The sequence below is a fragment of the Delphinus delphis genome, chromosome 14, assembly GCF_949987515.2.
Source record: "Delphinus delphis chromosome 14, mDelDel1.2, whole genome shotgun sequence".
Taxonomy (NCBI): Eukaryota; Metazoa; Chordata; class Mammalia; order Artiodactyla; family Delphinidae; genus Delphinus; species Delphinus delphis.
Genome location: NC_082696.1, coordinates 5,157,114 through 5,181,847, shown reverse-complemented (window position 1 = coordinate 5,181,847; position 24,734 = coordinate 5,157,114). Strand labels below are relative to the sequence as shown.

The 24,734-nt window shown below is 35.4% G+C and overlaps 1 protein-coding gene across 7 annotated transcripts in view; it reads left to right on the top strand.

The window, feature by feature from the left end:
- Positions 1 to 19,871, top strand: part of QKI (QKI, KH domain containing RNA binding) — a 143,842-nt gene extending 123,971 nt beyond the window's left edge. Inside the window, exons 5-8 of one of the 7 annotated variants that reach the window (XR_011246706.1) lie at positions 5,282 to 5,369; positions 6,810 to 7,109; positions 7,823 to 9,944; positions 13,894 to 19,871. Coding sequence is in view for 6 of the 7 variants with exons in the window: in XM_060029659.1 (XP_059885642.1) it covers positions 5,282 to 5,369; positions 6,810 to 7,109; positions 9,870 to 9,944; positions 13,894 to 13,910 (480 nt within the window). In the remaining variant the exon portion in view is untranslated. Of the gene's footprint in view, positions 1 to 5,281; positions 5,370 to 6,809; positions 7,110 to 7,822; positions 13,865 to 13,893 lie in introns of those variants that run through there. The other 6 variants (XM_060029661.1, XM_060029660.1, XM_060029659.1 and 3 more) reach the window with 6 other exon arrangements.
- Positions 19,872 to 24,734: the final 4,863 nt, after the last annotated feature.

The window sequence follows — 24,734 nt, the reverse complement described above, 5'->3', positions numbered from 1 at the left end:
AAGTTGAAAAGTAGACCTCAGATTCTTATTCAGCTGTCTCCCTGACATCTCCACTGGGGTGTTTAAAATAAGCATTTCAAGCATAATATTTTCAACCAGAACTTTTGGAAGTTCACTCAGCCTTTGTCTTCTCATTAAATGGAGTCACTATCTCCTTTATTGCTTGATCCAAAAATCTCATCATTCTTTAATGTCTCCTTTTTCCTCGCCCCCTATATCTAGTCAGTCATCAGGTCCTGTCAAGTTAACTTACTTTTTCTGTCTGTGTTACTTCCACCCCAGTCCAGTTCTTCTTCTGTCACCTGGACTGGATTAAAGCTTGTGACTGGGTCTCTTTAATCATACTTGAGCCCCCAACAGTCCATTCACAAAATACCAGAATAAGCCTTTAAAGACATGCTGTTATGTCACTGTCCTGTATAAAACCCTGTATTTAAGTGTAAGTCCTTAAGTTCTTTGTCAGAGTTTTCTTTAGTTGACAGGGCAGATGCAGGCGATGATTGGTATTAAAACTGTTTATAAACTGTGGTCACTCTTTTGTTTTCTCTTTACTGTTTGCTCAGCCCTGTTCTCCAAGTGAATTAAGTCATGTACTTTAATGTTGGAAAACCTTTTCTACTCATTACTTCAAATTTATAGAAAAGTAAGAATCCATTTTTTTTAAATGTATTGAGTAAGTTCATGTTTGCAAGGTATTGGAGGCAAAAAGAAGACTGGTGTATTGGTTATTAGTTGATTCATGCCTACAGGTCACGTAAGAAATTTCCTAAAAACAACATGAAAAAATAGAAAAGAAGAGATAACACATGGCTCTATATGATTGATTTCCCCAAAAGGAGTAGCATAAATTTAGGAAAGTGATATCATTATCTGTGGGAATGATTAGCAAAGGCTACTCTGGAGAGGCCAGTGATCTATCTCTGGGCTCTCAAAAGAGGCATACGCAGCATGCTGCTAGAAAAGATCTTGTCTAACTTAGAGGCAGAAAAGCACAAAGTATATATTCTAGGGGACAGTGGACAGATGATTTTGACTAGTGCAAAACATTTGCAAATAGGGCTGCATAGAAGTTGTTCAGCACCTTGAATGCTAAGCTGGAAAGTTTGGGCTTTTATTACAGGCAGTGGTTCAGATTATTGTGTTAGTTGACATTTTAATTATTTGGAAATAAACATTTGTTTTAGCTCCGTTGTACTTAATTACACTGTTGTAGTGGGGGTTTTTTTAATGTGTACTTTATAGATTTTAAAATACCAAATAAACATAATTTTCTTCATTTCTTACGTGAATTCTTTGATGAATTCAAAAAGTGCTTCCACTTTAAGTCACCGTGCATGACATTGGAGAAGGTAATGAGGACTTTGGATCAGGTACTCTGGTTTGAAAGCTGGTTTTGCATTGTGACCTTGTATAACCTTGGGTGAGCTACCTAATCTTTTTGAGCCTCCGAGATAATAAAGTACCAATGCCATAGATCTGTTATGCAGTATAAATGCTTAAATGATGAAGATCTAATATCTAATTCTAATAAGGTAGTAGAACAGTATATAAATTGTTCTACTTTAAAACATTAAAACCATGTTACTCTGATCCAATATTAACCATGATCTATTTCTATCACTTTTAACATAGCTGTTAAATATAGCTGATAACATAGCTGTATATTAAGTAATACATGCATAAATTATATATATTTATACAGATCCATAATTTGTCATCCATAATTGCAAACCCCAAAAAGTCCAGAAAAGTGTGTTTATAGTCTTTTTAATCCCACTTAGTTTAAGTATTTTTATGTTTGTTATAGTTTGGATTACTGAAGTATTCCACCAGACCCATTGGGAATGTTATATAATCATTGGTATATTATTTTTCTACAAATCTGAAAAGTTCTCAAAACACTTCTGATGTCACAGGTTTTAGATGCAGGGCAGTGGACCTGTAGAGAAGTTATCAATGTTTGTTATATTTTTAAACTTATATTTCAAAGATAAATGTGTTACAGTGTTTTGATAATCTTCACGTAATGTTTTCCATGCAAAATACATTTACCTCATGACCCAGCAGTTCCACCGCTAGGTAATTATCCAAGAAAAATAAAAACTTATGTTCACAAAAAAAGCCTTGTAGGAGAATTTTCATAGCAGCATTATTCACAATATCCCAAAACTAGAGCCACCCAAATGTCCATAGTTGTCTCTTGAGACACATAACGTCATGCCCTGTGAGTGCAGAGTGGGTAGGAGTGGTGAGGATGGAAGAGAGAAGCTTGTTCTGGAGTGAGACCACCAGGTTCAAATTCCAGCTTTGCCGACTAAATTCTGTGTTCTGCTAGGAGATACTAGTATAGCCTGCCATAATGTGATATAATTCAGTGTACATACTGTAATTCGTAACTTGTAAGTCTTGGTGGCCTCCAGCAACTGTGTCATTATGACACACTTCACTGACACCACCTAGTGAAAGCTGTGCTGCTCTGGTTTTTATCCTCCTCTGTTGATGTCACTAGATCAGTTTTTCATTTCCTGTACCCTGCAAAAGGCACACACATGTATGCACAGGCCCTGCACATGCACACATGTATTTCTTCCATCATCTTCTTTGCCTTCCTCCCAAGTTTTACTGCATCACCAGCTAATGAGTGTGGTTATTTTGTTATCCGAAAGAAGCTGTTCAGTGAAAACGTGTTCTAGCTCCTCTTCTTTGTACAGCACTGTGTATGAGGCATTGTGTCACCTCACTTCTTCTTTCATCTTTATTTCTTTTTACATTTCTGACGTTTTCAAATGTGTACCACTTTCTTGTGGAAGGTGACTGAAGGTATACCTGTTGCTTTTCTTTCTGTTTATATAGAGTATAGTTTATATACTTACTTTGGTATTCTGTTACACATAGATTTGGGTTTGAAACGATGTGGCAAATTTTAATTTTTAGTATCACTAGTTTTCAGTGGACAAGTTTATGCAGTTTTATCCTAATAGATTTCTTTTTATAAATTTATTTTATTTATTTTTGGCTGCATTGGGTCTTTGTTGCTGCACACAGGCTTTCTCTAGTTGCAGCGAGCGGGGGCTACTCTTCGTTGAGGTGCGCGGGCTTCTCATTGCGGTGGCTTCTCTTGTTGCAGAGCACGGGCTCTAGGCACATGGACTTCAGTAGTTGCAGCATGCAGGCTCAGTAGTTGTGGCTCACGGGCTTAGTTGTTCCGCAGCATGTGGGATCTTCCCGGACCAGGGCTCGAACCCGTGTCCCCTGCATTGGCAGGCGGATTCTTAACCACTGCACCACCAGGGAAGCCCCATAATAGATTTCTAATTCTTCTCTTCCAGTGACATTGCTTACTTATTTTTATCATTAGCAAGTAATGTGTCTTTCAAATAAATAATATTACTTCTTTTTTTTTCATTCATCTGTACATGTTCATAGGGATCAAGGAATAGCAATTCCACAGAGTGCGAGTATCTTGTCCATTTTCTGCTACTGCAGAGTAGGTTACCGAAAAGTCGGCAGTGGAACATGCCGACAGTGGCACATCAGTCTTCATGATGTTTTCACTTACCTTAAAAAAAATTCTTTGTAGTTTGTTAGAAGTCCACTTCGCAGTTCTCTTTGTTACAAACTGTAGTGCCCCATGTGCTGTTACAGTGCCAGGGATAGAGTTTTGTGTAATAGGAAAGGACTGAGAAGTTTGTCACCTGCTCCTTTCTTGAATCAAGAAGGACCAATGTTATATCAGAAAAATGTATTATTGGGTTACTTTCCTTTGAAATATTAAGTCCCGAGGCTTAGATAATGCATAAAATATGTGAACAGCACATAGTTCCATTTCTGCCACCGTCTTCAGGGATGAACCTCATCTTTCTGTTCCTGAAGTTTATCCTGCAGGATTTAGACATTTGAGATTTGTAAATACAGTTAAAGATTTCTCATACCAGTCATTTAAAAACTAAATCCTAGCAAATGACTTGGGGAGATGGGATGAGTGGGAAGATAGGCAGTGATAAATAGGAAATAGGCTCTGTTCTCTAGGAGCTTGTTCTTTGCTTGGTAGTTGTGATATACAACAAACTAATTCAGGGCAGAAAAATACGATCTAGGGATAGCCCTTTGAGAAGGTAGCACTTAGGTTGAAGTCTGCAGGGATGAAGTAGGATTTGCAAAGAAGGATGAAGGGTAGAATGGAGTGCAGAGAAGCATTCAAGATGGAGGAAATAGGAATATGCACAGAGATGAATAACGGAGTGATTTGGCTTGATTTATAATATAAGATATGTGTAAAGAACATAGATTGATTTAACTTGAGAAGATAGTTTGGGGCCAGGCCATAGGTAATTTAAATGTATTATTATTTTTTTAGATGGCAAGAGACCATGAAGGGTTTTAAGACATGAGAATGTTAAGAAACATTAAGATGAAAGTTTTGTTTTGGGCAGTTAATCTGGCCATTGTGCATAGATTGATTGGAGAACAGATACTATTAACACATTATTGTAGTAGTTTTGGTAATATACCAATAATGACAAGAGCAAGGGTGACAACAGTAAATGGAGAGGGTGTGGGGCAAATCCAAGGTAAATGAAATGGCCATTTTGATGATCAGAGGCATCCCTGGGTTTTGCCTGTTGCATAATTACTAATAGTGCCCCATTTCACTACTAAGTTTTTCTTGGCTTGGACAGTGTATCAGATGCCCCTAAAGATGGATTTGCTTTAGAATTGATAGCATTTGCTAATTGAGGGGAGAGCGGGATGTTGGCATAAGAAACGAGAATATATACACAAATTTTAGAAATTCTTATGATTATGATTTTATTAAATTTTCCTTTTTGGGAGAATTAAACAAATTTCCTTACCTGCATACCACAGTCAAATCTTACATGTTTAAAATCCCAGTTTGTTTTTTGTCTTTTAATGAATACATTTGAGTTTTAGACTCTTCAACAGAGTGATAGGTACTGTAGAGACTATACTGTATTTAATTTACCTAATATTTCCATTGATCCCATTTAAAAGTAAAGCTTTTTAGAAGAACATTAATAAATCAGTGTAGCTTACCTTAGGAATGTAGCTGGTAGCAGTTGAGAGTATCCTGTGTATCAACATCCCATTACTGAGAATGGGCTTCAGCATGTAGCACCTTTTGGTTCCCTGATCTTTCTTCCCTGATTGAAACAGATGGCTATAGTCACATGATACTTATTTTAAGGTTTGTGCATAGATATGGCTGTGATGTGTATGGACTATTTCAAGTGCTTAGTGCTCTTGTATTTTCCATGTATAGGCGGAGGGAGAAGACAGCCTGAAGAAGATGCAGCTGATGGAGCTTGCGATTCTCAATGGCACCTACAGAGATGCCAACATTAAATCACGTAAGAATGAGACTGAGGCTCAGAGCTACAGCTGTTTCAGCTGTTTTGTCCCCAGACCTCTCCCCTTTTGGCAGCACAATACGTGAACAGTTAAACAAAGTGAAGAGTTGAAATAACTGTCACTTGATATGGGACTAACTGTCCCATTTTTACTGCTTTCAAGAATTGAGGGCACTCTCTTGATTTTATTTTATGCCAGCATGCCTAAGTTTTGAGTTTACAAACTTTTCTTTTATTCTTTTGATGAAATTTCAACTTCTAAATTCAAGAGTTTCGGGAAATTTTCTGTTAACTTACAGATTTAAGACTTCTAGTTTGTTACATTTATGCAAAGGACGAAATTTTTAAAAAAATAAAAGCTAATTTGGAATATATCTGAATGCAGTGTTGTTACATTTATGCAAAGGACAAAATTTAAAAAAAAATAAAAGCTAATTTGGAATATATCTGAATGCAGTGATTCTTCTGTTGATTTCTATTCTTTCCCCTTGCTTGCACATTTTTCCTCCAGTATTTTTTTCTCTGTTGATTTTATGTGTGAGTTCACAGAGAGCAGTAGATGATACTATTTTTTAATCCTATTTTCCCCTTTATATGTATTGTGCATGCTTTCATAAACTGTAAGAGGATTGCTTTTTTATATTTAAAAATGAAATAATGTGAAATTTATATTTTGAGACAATCTGAGTTTTACACATCATTCATATGAACATGATGTCATTTAAATTACTAATTTTTTTTAAAGAAATAGAATTTTAAAGACATAGCCAACTTTCCCAAATATAGGCACCCTAGTGTGTTTAGAGTGGTTACTTTTACAAATGGTTGGCTTTAATTTACTCATGAAACGGAGTATATCATTAATAGTCATGTGTTTAGGAATGTAACATTTTTTTGTATTGTTTTTTCTATAAAGAAGTTAATTCCTACAGATGCAGGAAATTAATAACTGTTGGTTATTTGACTAAGTTAATACAATGAAAATTATGCTTTCCTTCATTTGTAACTGAAGCTACTCTTTAGAAATATACCAAAACTGTATTTCTGTGGACTCCAATTACCAAGTATTTTTTAACATCTTTTAATGCAAGTGTTTTTTTTGTGCTTCTGCATGCACCATTAGTCTCATGAAATCTTAAAAACATAGATATATCCGATATATGAAGTAAATATAACCTGTTTTAATGGTCTCATTCTTTTTTCCCCCAGTGGCTTTTTAATGTTTGCACATTTATTCTCAATCACGTTGGGGAAGGGGAAGCTGTTTTGCATTTGGTTGGTGTGCTTTGGCATTTCTGTGTGACCAGCGCATGTACTAACGATTTCCTTTTATTTTTCTTCTTCTCTGCTCTCTCCTTCCCTTCCCTGCCCTCTCGTTTCCCACGTCTCGCCTTCGGCTGTCCCTGTGCCTCCTTCTCAATCTCTTCGCTTTCACTGTAGCAGCCCTTGCCTTTTCTCTTGCAGCCACAGCCCAGGCCGCTCCAAGGGTTATCACGGGGCCTGCGCCCGTTCTCCCGCCAGCTGCCCTGCGCACCCCTACGCCAGCTGGCCCTACCATAATGCCTTTGATCAGACAGATACAGACCGCTGTCATGCCAAACGGAACTCCTCACCCAGCTGCTGCGATAGTCCCTCCAGGGCCCGAAGCTGGTTTAATCTACACGCCCTATGAATACCCCTACACGTTGGCGCCAGCTACATCGATCCTTGAGTACCCTATTGAACCTAGCGGTGTATTAGGTAAGTTGTTCTCCCTGTATGGTTAATGACATTTTTCTTCATAACTTCTGCTGCCCCAGACTTTGAAATGATATATCCATTTTAGAGAGACAAGTTTACATTAGAAAGACTGAAAACTAAATTTTGTTCTATTTCAGCCTCTTATAAGGGTTTCCTCCTGTAAATAATTGAACCTTAAATTTATTCAGATTCACTTTGGTGACTGAAATTCACTTTGGTTGGGTAAATTTGAGATGAACATTTTAAACAGAAAATACTTTTCACATTTTTGACATCATTGCGGTCAATTCTGAGTTTTAGATCCCACCTATTGGCCTATCCTCTTCATCAGCTCCACCACCCAGTTTTTAGATTCCTTTTGTGTCGGAGATTTATTTGTCAGCTAAATTTTAAACTTCTATGTGAAAGTTTTTTGAGATATTTTTAAAACTGATGTGTGTTTTCTAATATTTGTGATCACTTAAAATATGAAAGGGACCAATAGTTGCATTCTTCAGTTTTCTTCAGCTTTTCTCTTTTGAAGTCCTAGTTAATATTAAACATAAGAGACACTCTTAATTTCAGTAGTACAGTATGGAATGAAGTAAATACCAAGTCACTGAATTAGAATCACATTTGAGACGAAAATTAAGATCATGCTATAAATGCTCGGTTTTACATGAACAAAAAGTGGTGTGCTTGAAAAAGACATTACTGATGCCTTTTTTTTATAGAGTGGATTGAAATGCCAGTCATGCCTGATATTTCAGCCCATTGACTTGCTGGATGAAGGACTAGAGTACAGCAGCTGTTCTAACACGACCAGTCAATGTGGAACAAACTGTTTCCGGGCTGCCCCTTTGTTTTACCAGACAGAATTTGAATTCTTTTTTCTTGAATTGTATATGACCTTGGTGCTGCATGCATGTTGTTGACTTTTAGGACTTTGATCTTTTAAGTTCTTTTTTTCCCAGCATTAATATTGATTTCTAAAAATATGAAAGTCTTTAATGAACCCGGACACTAAGATTTAAACTTGAAAATTCATTGTTCAATTAAAAAAAGCCACGATGCTCTGTATGTTATCTGTGTGTGTGCATGCACTCAGGTGCCTTTTGTTTCATGAGCAGATACATTTTATTGTACATGTTTTCTGTTTATCTCTAAATCATTGTAAAAAGTATTATAGGTCAGAATTATACAATAGAACTGTTTATGAGAGGCCTGTTTCTGTTGCATATTTCTCAAAGCATTTTTAAAATAACATGTAACCTATAACCCCTTTACGTTTTCCTTTCTGTTAACGCTCTGTCCTGTGGCCCCATGCCTGCTCCTTTCCCCCAGAGCTCCTCTCTGCTGCACGCACAGCGTCTGTTCGAGGAGTTTGACTGTTGCTTCCTGCAGGGCTGGCACTCTTAGCCACCAGCTGCTGTTCCAGCACTCTGAATGCAAGATCTCGCTGATTTTGCCTCGTGGAATTATACTTACATAAGATTAGTTTTTCTAAAATGAAAAAAGGGGTGATGGACCAGTTTACTGCTTAGAAACAGCAAGAGGCACTGCAGTAAAATTTCTCATTTTAAAGCAATGTGCTTTTGTTGTGTTGGAAAATTTTTATTTATAATACTTAATTATTAGACTGACAAAATTGAAAGCAAAATATACAGATACCTATTGACATTCATAAGATGAATAATAATGAGTACTAAATGACAAGATTCCATTATCAATTTTATTTCTCGCTTTGCCACCTAAGCAGTAAAACATGATATTGACCACTTGGAGAACTGAGAAAATATTTCAAATTGCTGTGTTATAATAAATTTGCACACAGATAACATGCATGCTATATATCAAGTCTCATCATATTATTTTAAAATGAGCAGTGCCCTTCAAAACGGATGCAGACATGTGTGTTGGTGGTAGTGAGGAGATTGGTATTAGCATCAGATCTTCATTGATGACTAATTTTTAATTCCCTTCCTTTTATCTTTAGGTATGGCTTTCCCAACGAAAGGCTAAGAATTCAAGAACGGTCTTAACTGAACCCTCATCAGATCTGAATTTAACAAATGCTTAGTCTCAGCAGCCTCCAGGGGGTGGGAGGGACGCTTAGCCTAGCAGTCAGTGACTGACTTGCACTTTTGCACACTGATAGAAAGGAAAAGTATGTTATTAATTGGTTTAGGCTGTAATCTTACAAAGTAACGGTAATTTATAAAGGAGTGTATAGTAGTATACTGACTGCTAAGTGTACTATACTGTTTGCTTTACTAATCACCTAATTCATTGCAGTTCATACTTATTGACTCAAAGTTTAGAACCACAATCTGTAGGCTTTAAGAATTGCTTTTAAACCTTCTTAAGTGATAGACTCTGGAAGTGGTCTTAAGGTTAGCAAATAATTGTCAGTATTAAACATGGCATTATTTAAGTAGTCCTGCTGCAAGAAAGGCACTTCAGTGAATATGTGACTAGTAAAGCTTAACTATGTTTGGATCTAATAGAGTTCATGAAATCTGTAACTTGGGATTGTAAATGAATGGATAAAATAGGTTAAGGCCAAGATTATTGAAATGAATGCAATATTAATAGATGCATATATACGCAACATATTATGGTTAATTTTAAGACTACTGTGCCTTAACATGTTTCCTAAAAGAAAACTTTTGTAGTAAACAAACATTTGAAATCCATTTTGATAAACCTGCTGTTAATGTTTGTTATCTTTTCCCTTGTGAATGTTCTCTAACTTTGTCTTGGTAATTGCAATTTAACTAGGTGCGGTGGCTACTAAAGTTCGAAGGCACGATATGCGTGTCCATCCTTACCAAAGGATTGTGACCGCAGACCGAGGTTAGTTTAGTTCTGCAGTTCTTGTCTATGAGAAATGCGTTGGGTGTCCATAAGATTTGTTACACCACACCTGATGGAAGAGATATCACTGCTTGCCTGCACATCGTTTCTTTTCTTTTTCTAAATTAATTTGTAATAATTGACAGGTTTAAGGGTTGGGTTTTTTGGGGTGTTTTTTTTCCTCCCTTCATATTTTAACTTATTAAATTCTATATTAGTATGTACAATGATTTATTTCTACTAAAACGTAAATTAGTCCCTTTGGGGAGCTATTAAATTTTCATGTTGCCTTAGTTATTTTTCAGGAATAATTTTTGCTAAAATTTACCTTTTAATTGTTCTGAAATTTTGGGTTGGTTTTGCAAAATGAACTAAGCAGATGGTGCTTTAACGAGAGAAGTAAAGGAATATATGCCTCCTGTGTCCTTTTGGAGAAAACTGAAGATTTAGTTTCCATTTTCCTTTTTAATAAGATACTTGAACCACTGTATACACAAGGGTATACATGTCAAGTACTTAGCTGAAATCAACAAAGTAAGGACTGTGAAGATAACTTTGATGAAGTTGGATTTTTTTTTTATAAATCAGAAAATCAGTTCCCTTTTATTCTTATATTCTCTTACCAAAATGGATCCTTTGATTTTTGTTATTTGCTGCTAAAATATATTATCTGAAGGTAAACTATCTCTTGAAGCTCTGTGGTGACATGAATCCAGCTGTTTGAAAATCCTTTTTGACTAACCTGTGACTGGGAAATAAGTCTTCATTTTTCTCCTTTTCAACATTTGTAATTTGTGTCCTATATATGCCCTTGGACCCTTTTATAAAATTATTTATGTTTATTGAGGAGTGACGGTTTCGGTTTATTGACATTGTTTTCTAAGTTTGTCATTACAAGGTAGGAATCCAAAGCAAGATAAAAAAGGATTTTTCACAAGCTTCTATTATGGCACATCTATTACCTACTAATTAATTTGATCAGAGTCTCTAATATTAGTGGTGGAAGGTGATGTATTTATACCCCAATCCTACATTTTCTATGAACTTAAGAAAGACCTACCTGTTCTACATGGTTATCTTGAATACTGATGATAAATATTGGATACAGGTGTTGTCCACATGAGAATAAAATCTTCCCAGAGACACTGATGATAGCATCATACATAATTAGTTTGAAGACTTTTAACTAATACATATATTACTTGTAGAGATTATTCAATAAATAGACCCCCAAGCTCAATGATTATTTATGAAGATAATGTTAAGTGTCAGTGTGTCATGCACAAGTAAACCACCCTTTGTGTATCAGAAAAAGTCTCCTAGTGAAGGAGGAAATTTTTTAAAAAATGTTTTTTTTAAGTAACTTGCCATTTAAGGAAACCAAATAATTCCTTGAATAATCAGAGCTTTTTTCCCCCCACATTGTTCATGTCTAAAACAGTTCTAAAGAGTATTTAAAAGTAGTTTTTCTTCTGTTAACCTTTCCCTACATGCCCCTTTTAGGAGATTTCTCATAATTTTGTTTTAACACAATAATTACTGGTCTACTTAATACTCCAGTGCCTTGAGATAGTTGAAAATATTAGGAAGATTTTACTGTATTTGGAAATGACAGCACATTCCATGTGAGGCTCTTTTGTAGTTATATGTGTTTGGATTAGTCCTGTCACTGTTTTTATTAAAAATGCAATGTCAGCAAACCGAAATGCTACCTTTTTTTTTTTTTTTTAAATAACAAATACTCATATACTGCTGTTACTATCACTGTATGCACTCACTGGGTCTAAGGGAGAGGTCTGAAATCCTTAACTTAAATTATTTTATGATACTACTGTTTTCTCTATTTTTGAGGTTTTTTTTTTTAATTATTATTTTTTAATCTTTTGAAGGGAAGATTAGTGTAAGTATTCATTTAATGCAAGGAAACTCAGCCCTTAGACATATAACCATGTAATTCTATATGAGCATTTAGAGTACTACATGGTTGAGAAATATCTAGTTCTTTACTAAAAGTAAACCCACCTCTACACATAATTTGAAAACTGAATTTGAAGCCTATAAAAGACCAACTGACTTTGTAGTTGTGATGAACCATAAGTGCTTTTGCACGGTTGATACACCTGTGTGTACTGTAGGAGGCCAGGACTTGGCAGAGGATATAGTCTAGGTTTACTGGTATATATGTAAATGGTAGTTTGTTTATGTATTCCACACGCAAAAAAACATAATCAGAATTTTTCTAAATAATTTTACAAAAACCATCATTTATATAATTTGTTATAAGAAACTTAATACAATTTTAATCAAAATTTTAAGTGATTTCAAAAATGCTTTAAGATTCTATATTTCTGGAGTACCTATGAAGTGGTATGACTACATCATGTTAAATATTTATTTTCTTCTTTGATTTTGGAATAGCAGTTTTTAAATAAAATTCCACTTATTTTTAAGAAATTCAGGGAAGATTTGGTCACACTGAAGATACAGTATTTTTGTAGTATTTATAAGGTATCCTAAATGATAGACTATAGAAAGCATTTTTGTTATATGAAGATAAACCAGTCCATTATATAGATCATTTACACTCTGTGAAATTACACCTACTGGGTTTTGATTTATGAAGTGGCACAGAATCTGCCTTTGCACTGAATATCTTTTCATTTACATCTCCTCTGCCTTAGTCACAGTGGCAACAGTACAGAAAATTCTCTCAAACCTCAGAATATAGTAGAAATAATTAAGCTATTGAATGAGTCTTAAAAATCATACTACTGTTAAGTGGACCAAGTTTGGTGAAGCAGAATGTGACAGAGGTTGATTAAGGAAGGAGCAACTCAAGGACATTGGGAATGATAACTTTTCCACTTGAGAACTACTTTATGTTTTACTGTAATTTTTTTAATTTTTTTTGTTCTGTTTGTTACTTTGCAAAAGAAAATAGTATTTACAGGTGGCTTCTTTTAAAATATAAAATATAAAGCAGGAATGTATATGAAATGTCAGATTTTATTGTTATTTGCAGAGTATTAGCTTTGAAATTGAATAAAGAAAGCTGTTTGTAGTTTTAAAATGCCTTATTGGTATCAATTAGAAATTTCTTCTATTTTTTGATGTACTTAGAGCTTTTTGAGTATAGAATTTTAAATGGCAGGATTTTACAGTGTTTACATGCAAGTGCATTTTATAAGTGTTCTATATGTGTAAAATAGTATTTTCAACTGGAAAGTGTTGGCTAGTGCAGAAGGCCTGGCCTTTTTCTGGTTCCCATGTTTCCTACACTGCTAGACTACAGTTTAGTATTGCATTGTGTCATGAGGCCAAGAAATTCCATGTTGTTTGTAAATAGAATAATTGAAAAAGCAATAAACATTTATTGAACAAAAGAAACCTTGTTTGGCCCAGAGTTTATGTTGAACCAAATTATTCATAAAAATTTAAATTTCTTTAGATTCATTTCTGTTGATCATCAGTTATTAATAATCACATCCATCATTAATAGTTGCTTTAATGCTTGCATCTGAGAGAATACTAATGCTTAATAGCAGTCAGATACTGATAACTGCACTGACTGTTTCAGAATTCTGTATACCAAACCTATTCATTGTTGTTGTTTTCCAGTTTTCTTCATTGACTGCTACTAACTATTAGTTGTTAGTTGTATTTTATTTCTATTTTTTCCTGTTAACAGTTTTTGGTTTTTTTTTTTGTTTTTTTGTGGGAGTGGGCTCTCCTTCATTTGTTCAAATCATGATATGAAATTGTCATGATTTTTATTGTATTCTGTAGATGGTGTCAATCAGTTTGTCAGAATTAAACATGCTTTTTTTTATTAGTTGTGATTAGTTTTTCATGTTGTCATTAAGCCGTCACTAGCTGAAACTAATCTCTTCTCTATCTTTTCTTTTCTTTTTTTTTTTTTGTTTTTTGTTTTTTGTTTCTAACCACCCAGCCGCCACCGGCAACTAACCTATGACCTTCTGACCTCTGAACTCTTCACCCAATGATGACCTGACCATGCCTGCCTGCTGATCAGTTAACTGGTAATCGCCTTTGCTTGCCTGTCGTCAGTGCAGCGAGCTGAGGCACTTGTCCGTTCGTCTTACCATCTAACCAAACAAAAGACAAAGAAATTGTCCTCCAACTCAGCTTTTGTTTTTTTTCGGTTTTTTTTTTTTTTTTCTTTTTTCTGTTTGGGTGAAAGTGGTTCTAGAACCTGCACTGAATAGTAGTAAAGCAATAAGGCCCAATTCATCCCACAGCACTGATCATCTTTTAATGTCCCACCCTAAGCGAACGGTAAGAAGGCCTCACTTCAGAAGGGGAGACAGATGGCCCTTAACTACTAGTGACAGAGGCAGTTACTGTGAGAGACTTCTAGGAATCTTTTCTTCTCATAGCGAGTCAAAGCTCTCTGAATGTACTGTGTGATGATGCATCATGCATGAACCTTTGGTCAGGGATGTCATTGGTGAAGTGATTTCAAAAAGTATTCAAAATTTGATATGCTCTTTAGTCACTACAGTGCCCTCAAAGGGCAGAAGTTGCAGCCTTTTTTATATTGCCTGCCAAAATTTGAAGTATTAGAAGTGTGCCATGAGAGAAAAACTTAAGGAATTTTGAAAAGTAATGCAAAGAACAAAACTGCAACACTATTTTTAAAAAGATAAATATCTGAGTTAAAATGACAGAACCTTTATTTTACACCTCCTTTAAAAAATACACAAGAACAAGGTACATGCATTATGTGTCACATTACTGGGCAAACTGTTCAAATATTTTTTTTAAACCTCCCTGTATAGAAAAAAATCATTAAGGATGTAAAAGCCATGCTTGCCTATTTGCTGTATACATGTAATGAAATTGTAGATAAAGTGTAGTGCATTGAAACAAATGAACAAAAAGTAGATACTTTTACTATACAAGGGTGCTGGTGCAGAAAAAAATATATATTTTTGGAAATGTAGCATTTTATACTTTCAAGTGTTATAAAAAAAAAGAACAAAGAAACCCTTTATTTCATGAAATGATTTTTTCTGGTGGTTGTCAAGAAACAAAAGACCAAAAGAGCCTTTTTGTCTTTTTTTTATTTTTTAAGTATTGGAATAAGTCTAAAGAAAAGAAAGTGCCTTATTTTCCTTCATGGTCATTTAGTCAACTGTCCTGTAAGATCAGCTCCTCCCTCAGAATACAAGTTAATGCATGTTACTCAGTCGCCCAGTATGTGAAAGAAGATGTGAGGGGAGACAAATGAGTTGATGGTTTGAATTATATGATTTTTGCCACGTTACCTTGATATAAATTTGCCAAATCTGATACTGTGAAAAAATTTGATAACTTTTCTGATGCCTAGCAAGTAAGGTTTAAAGCATTCTTTTAAAATCATAATTGCGTGCTTTTGGTTATTGCGATATTTAATGTTAGTCCAAAGGATTCTGAAATAAAAATTATGTGTGATCTGAACACCACTTTACAGACAAAATTAGAGCTCTATTTTGTTGGGGGGGAGGGGTATTGGATTTTGTATTATTAATTGGAGGCAATAATATTATATTAGCAACCTTTTTCACAAAAACGAATCTTTCTGCTTTTCACTCTGGAAAACAAGGTTTTTAAATGAACCAAATTTAATCGGACTTGTTTCTACCAAAGCAGATCACTGGGTAGTCCATCTCTGCTGGTTTTAGTAACCTAAGCCAACAACGCCCCCTTTTTAACTTTAAAAGAATGTGAAAAACTAGCATCATTGTGCATATAATACTCAACTACATGTGAGTTTAAACTTCCAGTTTCTTACGAAGTTCAGTTTTGTAGTTGAAGCGATTTGTGCACAAAGCCGACATCTAAACTCTTAAGTAATCATTAACTGCTCAGTACCAGACGTGGCAGATATCAGGTGGCGGTGGCTCCCCAGCTCGTCAGCTCCTTCCCTCTTACACACCTTCACAGCTTCACAGTCAAAGGTCAGCAGTAAGCTCAGTAAGCACCTTTGTGGTGACCTCCTCCATCATCTTGTCTCACTTGGAAACCGTTTTCAGTTTATTTACTATGCAATAGACATTCATTGTTCTGTATTCAGCTAGCTTTAGTTTAACATGCCACTGCTTTGTCTTTCTGTTACACATACAGTTGTTTTGATTTATTTACAATATATGCTGTGCCATTTTGATTTTTATTTTGTTTGGTTGGTTGAATAAATTTGCGACACTCAAACACTTGAGGTGATAGTTTAAAAATGATACCAGTATTTGATCTAGTTTCATCTCAACTATGTTATACCTGGACATTTTAGATGTTTATCAAAGGTCTTTTATGGGGAAGAAAGTAAATGTTTGAAATAAACGTGTGACATTTATGAGTAATGTTGGCTCTGAACAAACGTTTGAAAACTTAGTTGACAAAATTTTGGATCAACTGAAAAAAAGCATGACTTTTGAAATCTCTGAATGCCTTGGTTCTCAGTATTATCATTCTTTATTGAATTTATTTCTTATTAAAATATGTAGTTTTTAAGACTTTTTTTTTTTTCTGACAGTATTATGTAATTTTTTAGTGCGGGTAGATGGGAGTGTCGCTTGTATGTTACCGTACAGCTGACATGTATTTTTGTCTATTCTTTATTATCTCAGTAGTTTCATGCTATCTATGTATCATAACCAACCTATTGCCTATGAGAAACATGTAAGATAATGTATTTACAGCCATTGTTACAAGTTTATAATGTATTTTTCTATCTTGTTTTATATGTATGTTATATAACATTCAAAAAGAATTTTTTTCTTGATTGAGAAAAGGATACAAAAATGCAAAATCCACAATTTTGATAACTGAAAATTGCCAATTGTTTTGCAGTACTTTATTATATTGGGTGTCTCGTCTTTCTTGGGCTTTTAGTTAGCTAATGAATGAATACATTAGACACTTTCGGGTTTTAGTTGGGATTTTACATAGCTTGCATTTTAATTCTTTGGTTCTTTGCTGTTTCTATTAACCCATAGCATTATTTTAATAAATGTTATAATACCAACCTACTAACTCTGGACTATGTCTGTTTATTAACCTTTACGTGTTTAATTAAAATAAACAAATAAAGACAAAGGAATGTAAAGTCTTGAATTCCTGGACTAACCCTGAAGAACGTGACCACAGATAACATAGTCATAACGTGACTTGTTTTTATGTTGTTTGTCAGCTGACAATTCCGCACACTACTGTTAAAATGGCTTTGGTTATTCTGGGCTTTTACTTCGGGGTGGGGGGGTAGGTAGGTGCCAATAGAGATGGGAACAAAGTAGTGTTGGTTTGAGGCGTTCTTCTAGTCTTGCCACTTGCCTTTCAACCTCTGCATTACTAATTCCACAATTTCTTATTTTTCCTTCTCCAAAATAATCACTGTCTGCTCACAGCATAAAGAGTAAAGAGATTCGTCATAATGATATACCCAAGAAACCAGTTTGATTCTTTGTTGAACCATTTTTTGAAATTTCTATAAGTAGATAATTTTATGGTCACATAAAGCAAGGAATCTGATGTCTTACCTTTATTCAGATTTGTGTTTTAATTGGACATTTTTCCTTTATAAAGACGTTTTGAACTGTTTTAGCCAGCTGCTCCTGTTAGAGGGGCTAAACACAGGTAAAGCCAAAGGTAGAGTGGCTCTGTGTCTCAGGACAGTCCAGAGTAAGCCGTTCACAACAACCACAAACCCGCCTCTCCTCGTGGAACCCTCAGCAGGAGGTCAAACAGCGTCACTCAGCTTTATGTCTCACCCTGTTAAAAATACAGTCAGAATACATTAATATAAGAAGTTTAAGGGAGAAGAAATAGCATTTGAAAAGTTATATATATCATGGTTTTGCATGCAGGTCAATTTAAGAAGATTAAATATCTTCATGCTTTCCTTGGCTGCAACCTAGGTAAATTGACCTCTACTTATCAATTCTTTAGTGTAACTCTTGAGGTGCATTTTTATTTCACAGATATTGGTATTTCCTGTTCTGTGAAATAGTTCTCCTGGATAATAAAATTTCTCAGGATGAATTTTTGCATTTGTAAATAATGCTTATTTTTGTAAATTACATTTTATTTATTTTAAAGTTCTAAAATTTGGGGCTAAAATGAGTCACATGTTACAGAAGACATAACACCAATATGCTATTAACCAATCAAAGTACTACCATAGTATATATACATACATGAAATACATAGAATAGCGAGAGCATCTGATTTAATCATAGTTGAGATGGTTCTTTGGATCAAACAAATATATTGTTTCTCCAGTGGGGGGGGGGATGCATTATTATTAGGTAGAGCTTTACTATGCTACTCTGTAAAAGTTCACATTGCCATACAGCTAATATATATTCTGTAAAAATCTGAAGATGTCATTCAAGCTGCTAATATGCAAGTCATCATGGCACCATGTCACTGAAATTGAAGAAGAATTTCTATACAGTTTATTCCACATTTTCTGAAGCCTGTGAATGCAGTCTCATCTCATTTTCAGTTAAGAGTACTACTTTTATGTATAATTATGTCACATTGCCACCTTTTATGTTGTAAAAGTCCATTTTTAAAAGACAGAAATAACATTACAAAACCCACTTTTATACAGGCTGTAATAGTATAAAAAATGGAATCATCGAGTTGTTAGAATGATAAAATGCCAGAGGCAGTTTATTGTTTTATGCTACTAGTACTTGACAAAGCAATTGAAAGTTAAGCTTTCAGTCGAGAAGTTGGTGAAATTAAGTACTTAGTAGTCAAGCATTTTTTTCTTAGGCAAAATGTCAGGAAAAATGTAGTATGAAAGTCGATATTCACATACACCTACTCTGTAGGGCAGAGTCCACCTAAAAGGGCAGTTGAAGCACCCTGTCCATAAAGCCAAGATGTGCATATGTTTACACAAGATAGGAGGTGGTTAAGTTTCTAAAATACTGGATAAATATGAAGGATCTAAGTTTTCTAGTACACCAAAAGCGGACAACAGGTTTAAATTGCTCATTACCAAATCAATCTTTTTTTTTTTTACCAGCTAAGTCTAACACTTTTATAAATGGCAGTCTAAGGCTTCTCCAGTTTGGGGGGAGGGGGAGGGGTTTGTTTGTGTGTTTGGAATAAGATGTCTGTCATTCCTTGATAACAATTAGCAATTGTAGCATTTCCAGCAAGTCATTTTTAGTAGAAAGAAATGTATTGCTAAATTACAATCCATTATTTAATAGCAGAAATCACCCAGAAAACTTCTTGGACTCAAACTTTCTAAGTACATAAGGTAATTGTTAAACATTGTCACAAGTTTCTTAATACCTTTATTTAAAATGGAAAAATAATTCATATTATAGACAATTTTACTTTTAGAAATATTCATTTGGTACACACATGTAATTTTATCTGTGGTTTTTTTTAACATAACATTATCTAAGTTGAACTGCCTTTGCTATGAAGAGATGTAACAAAATTATATGCCTACCTGGTACTCAATGCTGAATCAAACTGGTTCACCTAAGCGTAGTACTCTCCTTTCTGTGTTTCTGCTGCACTAATTGCAGGGGGTGGGAGAGGAGGAGGAAGAATTAATTCTCAGGAGAAGTAGTTGGTAGGTGCAGCAGATAGCAACACAACGTGGATTTCTCATTGCTTACAGTTTTGCTGTCCCTTCGTGGCAAAAGACACCACATTGTGGGGAAAAGCACAGCTCCCATGGTAAAAAATTTATACCTTTTTTAAAAATGCTATTATCGAGAAATTTTGATTACCAAATATATCTTTTGTGGTTTATATTGTAGTGGTGTGTATAAAACACTTAGAATTTTATTTGTGGAAATTGTACATAGAAAAGTTGAAATAGGTCTTCCCAAATCCTATGTGAATGGAGAACCACGTTAAGACTGTACATGACGTGCAATAAACCAACTGGAAAAAGTGCATGTGCTTCATCCTCTCAAGCCAGCTGCAGCTGAAAATGCTGCTTATGCCTACCCCCCCCCAAAAAAAAACCCCACACACACCACACTTATAAACATCAGAATAAAGAGTGTACATTTCACTTTCAGTTTCTATTGGTGCTTTTAACACTGTTTAAAAGAAAGCAGAAGAATGTGACATCCTGGAGCTCTAATTCACTTCACGACAAGCTGATCATAACATTTTCCCTGATTTCCAGTGATTAGAAAAGGAAATCAGTAAACAGACTCACTACAATGTTTCTCAGTTGGATGTGCATCCCAAATACTTGTTTCTAATTAGGAAACTTCAGGTACAATTCTCATATAGTTTTTAGATGAAAGAAAAAAGAAAGGAGTGCTGACCAAATTTTGATCCAGTAGGCTATGTGAAAAGGAGTAGTGTCATCAATTTTTTGAACAAAGAAGAATTGGTAAAAATACCAGTGGTTTGAAACCTTTTCTCAAAGATTTTATCTTGACATCTAAGTTTTAGGGCTCCTTTGCACCTGAAATTCCCCAGTCCTTACTTAGTCATAAATCCATTCTCCAGGTTTCTTTTCCTCCTTTCTGATCACGCACTAGAACCTTTGTTTTCCTTAGCAGTATTCTCCCCACATGCTTCTAAAAGCCGACAGAAGCTGGGTCCAGAGCATGGGTACAAGCTAGCTGCCCACAGATGGCGTTTGGTTTGGCCTCTACAGTGTTGCTGTTGCTTTAATTACCTGCCAGCATTTAAAGTCTCAGTAGACTTTTTATAAATCTATTCATAAAGTCTACACTTCTTCAAAGAGCAAGTTATCTAGAAAACTGCAGCCTGCATGTGCCTGAGGTAGCCGTCAGCTGAAACCGATGAATTCCACTATCCCTTTTAAACCAAGAGCTCCCAGTTACACACTGCCCCACTACTCCTTACTGCCCCAGTATCACACCTGGATTGTTGATTTCCATTCTTCTAACTTGGTTTCGTTTTTTCGTCCCCTCCCTGGTTCCTGTAGACATCTGTGCTTGCCTCTTCAGATTCAGAATGGTGATTTTGACTCTTCAGACACCAAACTAGCTTCTCAAAGGGTATAATGTAAAACAGGTTTTAATGTTTCTCCTTCTGAAAAATCAGATGAGTATCATTTCTATATAAAAATTAGTCTGATAATTCATACATTTCTTAATATTTAGGGAGGAATTTCTGTTGTATGGAAGGATTGGATGACATTTGGGTTTCCTTCCAAATGTCATTTTTTTATAATTATCTGCTCCTTCTTTGTAGGAGCTCTTTGTGGTCTTGTTAGAAAGCAGTTAAGCTAATTGAACATTTAAAAAATATCCCACATCTAAAAATATATATATATTAGTGATAGTAAGTTGGGGATCATGTTTTTCCAGAAAATGTACATTAAAATTAGATTCTCCAGTTAAGTACTATTTTGTGAAGTACAGAGGGAGTGCTTATTTTTATGTGCTATACAGCAGTTCCAGTTTGAGAGCGCATCTCAAAATTAGGATGAAAATTTAACTCCTGTGGTTCTGCTTTCTTAATGTATGCACTGGTTACTTAACCGAATACTAAGAAAAACTAGGGGGAAGTGGTTAAAAGTAAAATATTAGGAAAACATTTGCGAATTAATCCACAAGTATTTTCTTATGGAACTATTTGAGTTGATACTAAAAATTCCATAAGCACTCATTTAACTTCAAACTTTATCAAGGTCAAGAATGAATAAGGTACCTTGCCTAAGCTTGAAACCTGAATTTTAAAACCCCTTGTCACAGTGTTTTAAGTGATTTGGCCTATAAAATTAGAATAGACTAATAGTGCAGGTGAGAAGCCATCTTGAACACATTTTAATTATTTATGTTAATGATGCTTTTGCCCATTGTTTTCTCACTGAGGTAAAAGAGCACTGAAAAATTGTTCAGAGGTTAAACTTATTCTAGATTTCTAGATGGTGGGAAAATGGAAAACTTAAAGTTAGTGGATGGAGCATATGAAAACACCAAAGCTAAGAATCTGAGAAGCTAAGATCTACACTGGTATGCCAGGGAAGAAAACTAGATCAACAAATCAAACGTACAAATGCCCCACCTTAAACTATTATTCAAGCATCAGTCTGTGGGGCTATTAGCAGGAAAATCGGTTTTGAAGTCAAAGGAAAAAATTAAGAAAACTGGGAAAGTTTGATATCACATCTGAGAGCAGTCAGTCTGTCATCACTAAGTATCCGTGTTGGTTTTAAAATGAATTAAGTCTCTCTCATTGTTCTTGGAGCTTATAATAAAAGCAACCTGGCATGGCGGGACACAAAAGAAAAAAATGCCATATAAGTTTTACTTCCATGTCTTCCAAAGGGCATTGCATTTTCACTGAATTCTACATGAGTCTATTTGACAAAGAGATTTTGTTCTCTTCAAGGAAGACATCACAGATGTGAACTCGGTCAATTACCTGTACTAATAAATACCAAGAAAGCCTTGTCAATACCTTGACTCCTTCAAAGAGGTGTTAACCCAAACTTTTCTTTTTTTTATAAGTTTAATTAATTAATTTATTTTTGGCTGTGTTGGGTCTTTGTTGCTGCGCGCCGGCTTTCTCTAGTTGCGGCCAGCAGGGGCTACTCTTCGTTGCGGTGCGCAGGCTTCTCATTGCGGTGGCTTCTCTTGTTGCGGAGCACGGGCTCTAGAGCGCATGGGCTTCAGTAGTTGTGGCTCGTGGACTCTAGAGCGCAGGCTCAGTAGTTGTGGCTCACGGGCTTAGTTGCTCCGCGGCATGTGGGATCTTCCCAGACCAGGGCTTGAACCCGTGTCCCCTGCATTGGCAGGTGGATTCTTAACCACTGTGCCACCAGGGAAGCCCCCAAATTTTTCTAAATTGCTTGTTATCCTCTACTAAAGATTCTCCACCTCCAGCCTTAAACTCCATCCTAGAGAATTTATAGCAAAAAAAAGTTATTGAATCAAAGTATAGATTGTATCTGAACTAAAACTAATGAGAAGTCATAGCCAGGAGGTATAACTTGTTTTAATTATTGAAATACACATGTAATATTTTTATGTACGGAACTCCACATGTGAGTAAATGTGCAACGAGTTGTGGCCAGAAAGAGTATTATTAAGGGCAATATTGGGAAGTTCATTCTTTCCTTACCACTGTATCCTCTAAATTCAAAGAGAAGTACTACTTTCTTCAAGACCCCATTGGACAGAGCTAATGGAAAGGAAAAATAGGACAGAAAAATGTAAACTTAACTAAATAATACAAACTTGAAAAATGGAGTTGGTTACCGCACCAACTCCCATTTCTTAAGTATTTTTTCATATGTGATCCTACTAGACCCAAAGGTGATGATGAGAACAACGCACACTGTGAGATCTATATCCTAGCAGGTTCCTAGCTGAGAATTTGGTAGTAGTGTCAAAAATGAGCCACCTGGCAGACAGTCTTCAGCAGGTGGTGGGGAACGCCTCACGTTTTGATGCACAATAGGCTCTTCTGCCTCTCCTTTTCCATCTGAATTACCACCTACCCTCCCTATGAACATTTCTTAAGGGTAGGATCTCTTTGTAGAATTGCTGTAATGAAATTAAAATACAGAAATAGCGGGGTGGGGTAAGCTGTCGGGCTACGTGTTAGAAAGGGGTTGTTGCAGTACCAAATCGTCTACCGATGGCTTTAAAAAGTAACTGTCAGATAAAAGACACTAGGAAGTATCCCATCAGGAATCAGTCATGTCTGTCTTGTACTTGGTGTTACTCATTGATGAATTATGAGCACCACAGTCAACTTTTGAGCCCTTAACTGGATTGGACGCATGGTGTTAAATCAGAGGCAACAATCAGTACATGATTCAATAAACTCAGTAACATACAATGAATAAAAATAACCATTTCTCTGTATATCGAAATGCATTAAAACCAAATGGCTGTGTATCCAACTTATGTTGCCCAAATATGGTAAAGCCATGTAATAAGACAGACTAATGGTTTAAAGTCAAACCAAGAGGAACTCACCCACTTCGGGATCCATGTCCTTTCAAAAATGCTCCTTGGTGACCAGTATGGGAGATTTTGCTATTGGTATTCTTGTTACTCACAGGCCTCGAATATGTGGTCTGCGTAGACAACAAAAATAGGAAGTTTCAATAGAAGACATCATTTATTGCACAAGTAATTTTCAGCCTCTTTTTGAAACAAAAGTTATCGATTTTTTCTACCACCCTTAAGTTACACTCTTCAAACAAAGCAGCTCTAAGAAATTTTTAAAATATATATGAAGCCACAAATTAAAAACCATAGAGTATACACTGATGTGTATAAAATGGATGACTAATAAGAAAATAAATATTTTTTAAAAAGAGACAAATGTATAATGTGTATATTGTGCATTTACTTTTTGTTTCTCAGAGCTATATAAGCTTGCTTTCCACAGTTGCACTGTGGACTTATTTTGCCGAAAGCATCCAAATATCTAAAAACCTGGTGTACTGCAAAGCCAATTAGAAACGTGTAACCGGCTCCTCAGGAGTTTGTGTGCTTTGTCAAAAGGAATATAAAAACTGCATGTCCATTATCCAAATAAAGATTTCAATTCTACATGTACATTATAATACGCCAAGTTAATTTGGAATATGTGTGTTTACAGAGATAATTAACTATCTTTATTGAGGCTGCTTGATCATAGTTATTTTTTCATGGTTTCTTCCATCACAGAAAGTGTCACAAATAGACGTATTTTATTTTGTTAATTTAATGCCCCGGTGATTCTGGCAAAGGTTTTGTTTTTTAGAGCAGGCTTTAGCTTCACAGCAAAATTGTGCAGACGGTTCAGAGGTTTCCCAAATCCCCCCTGCCC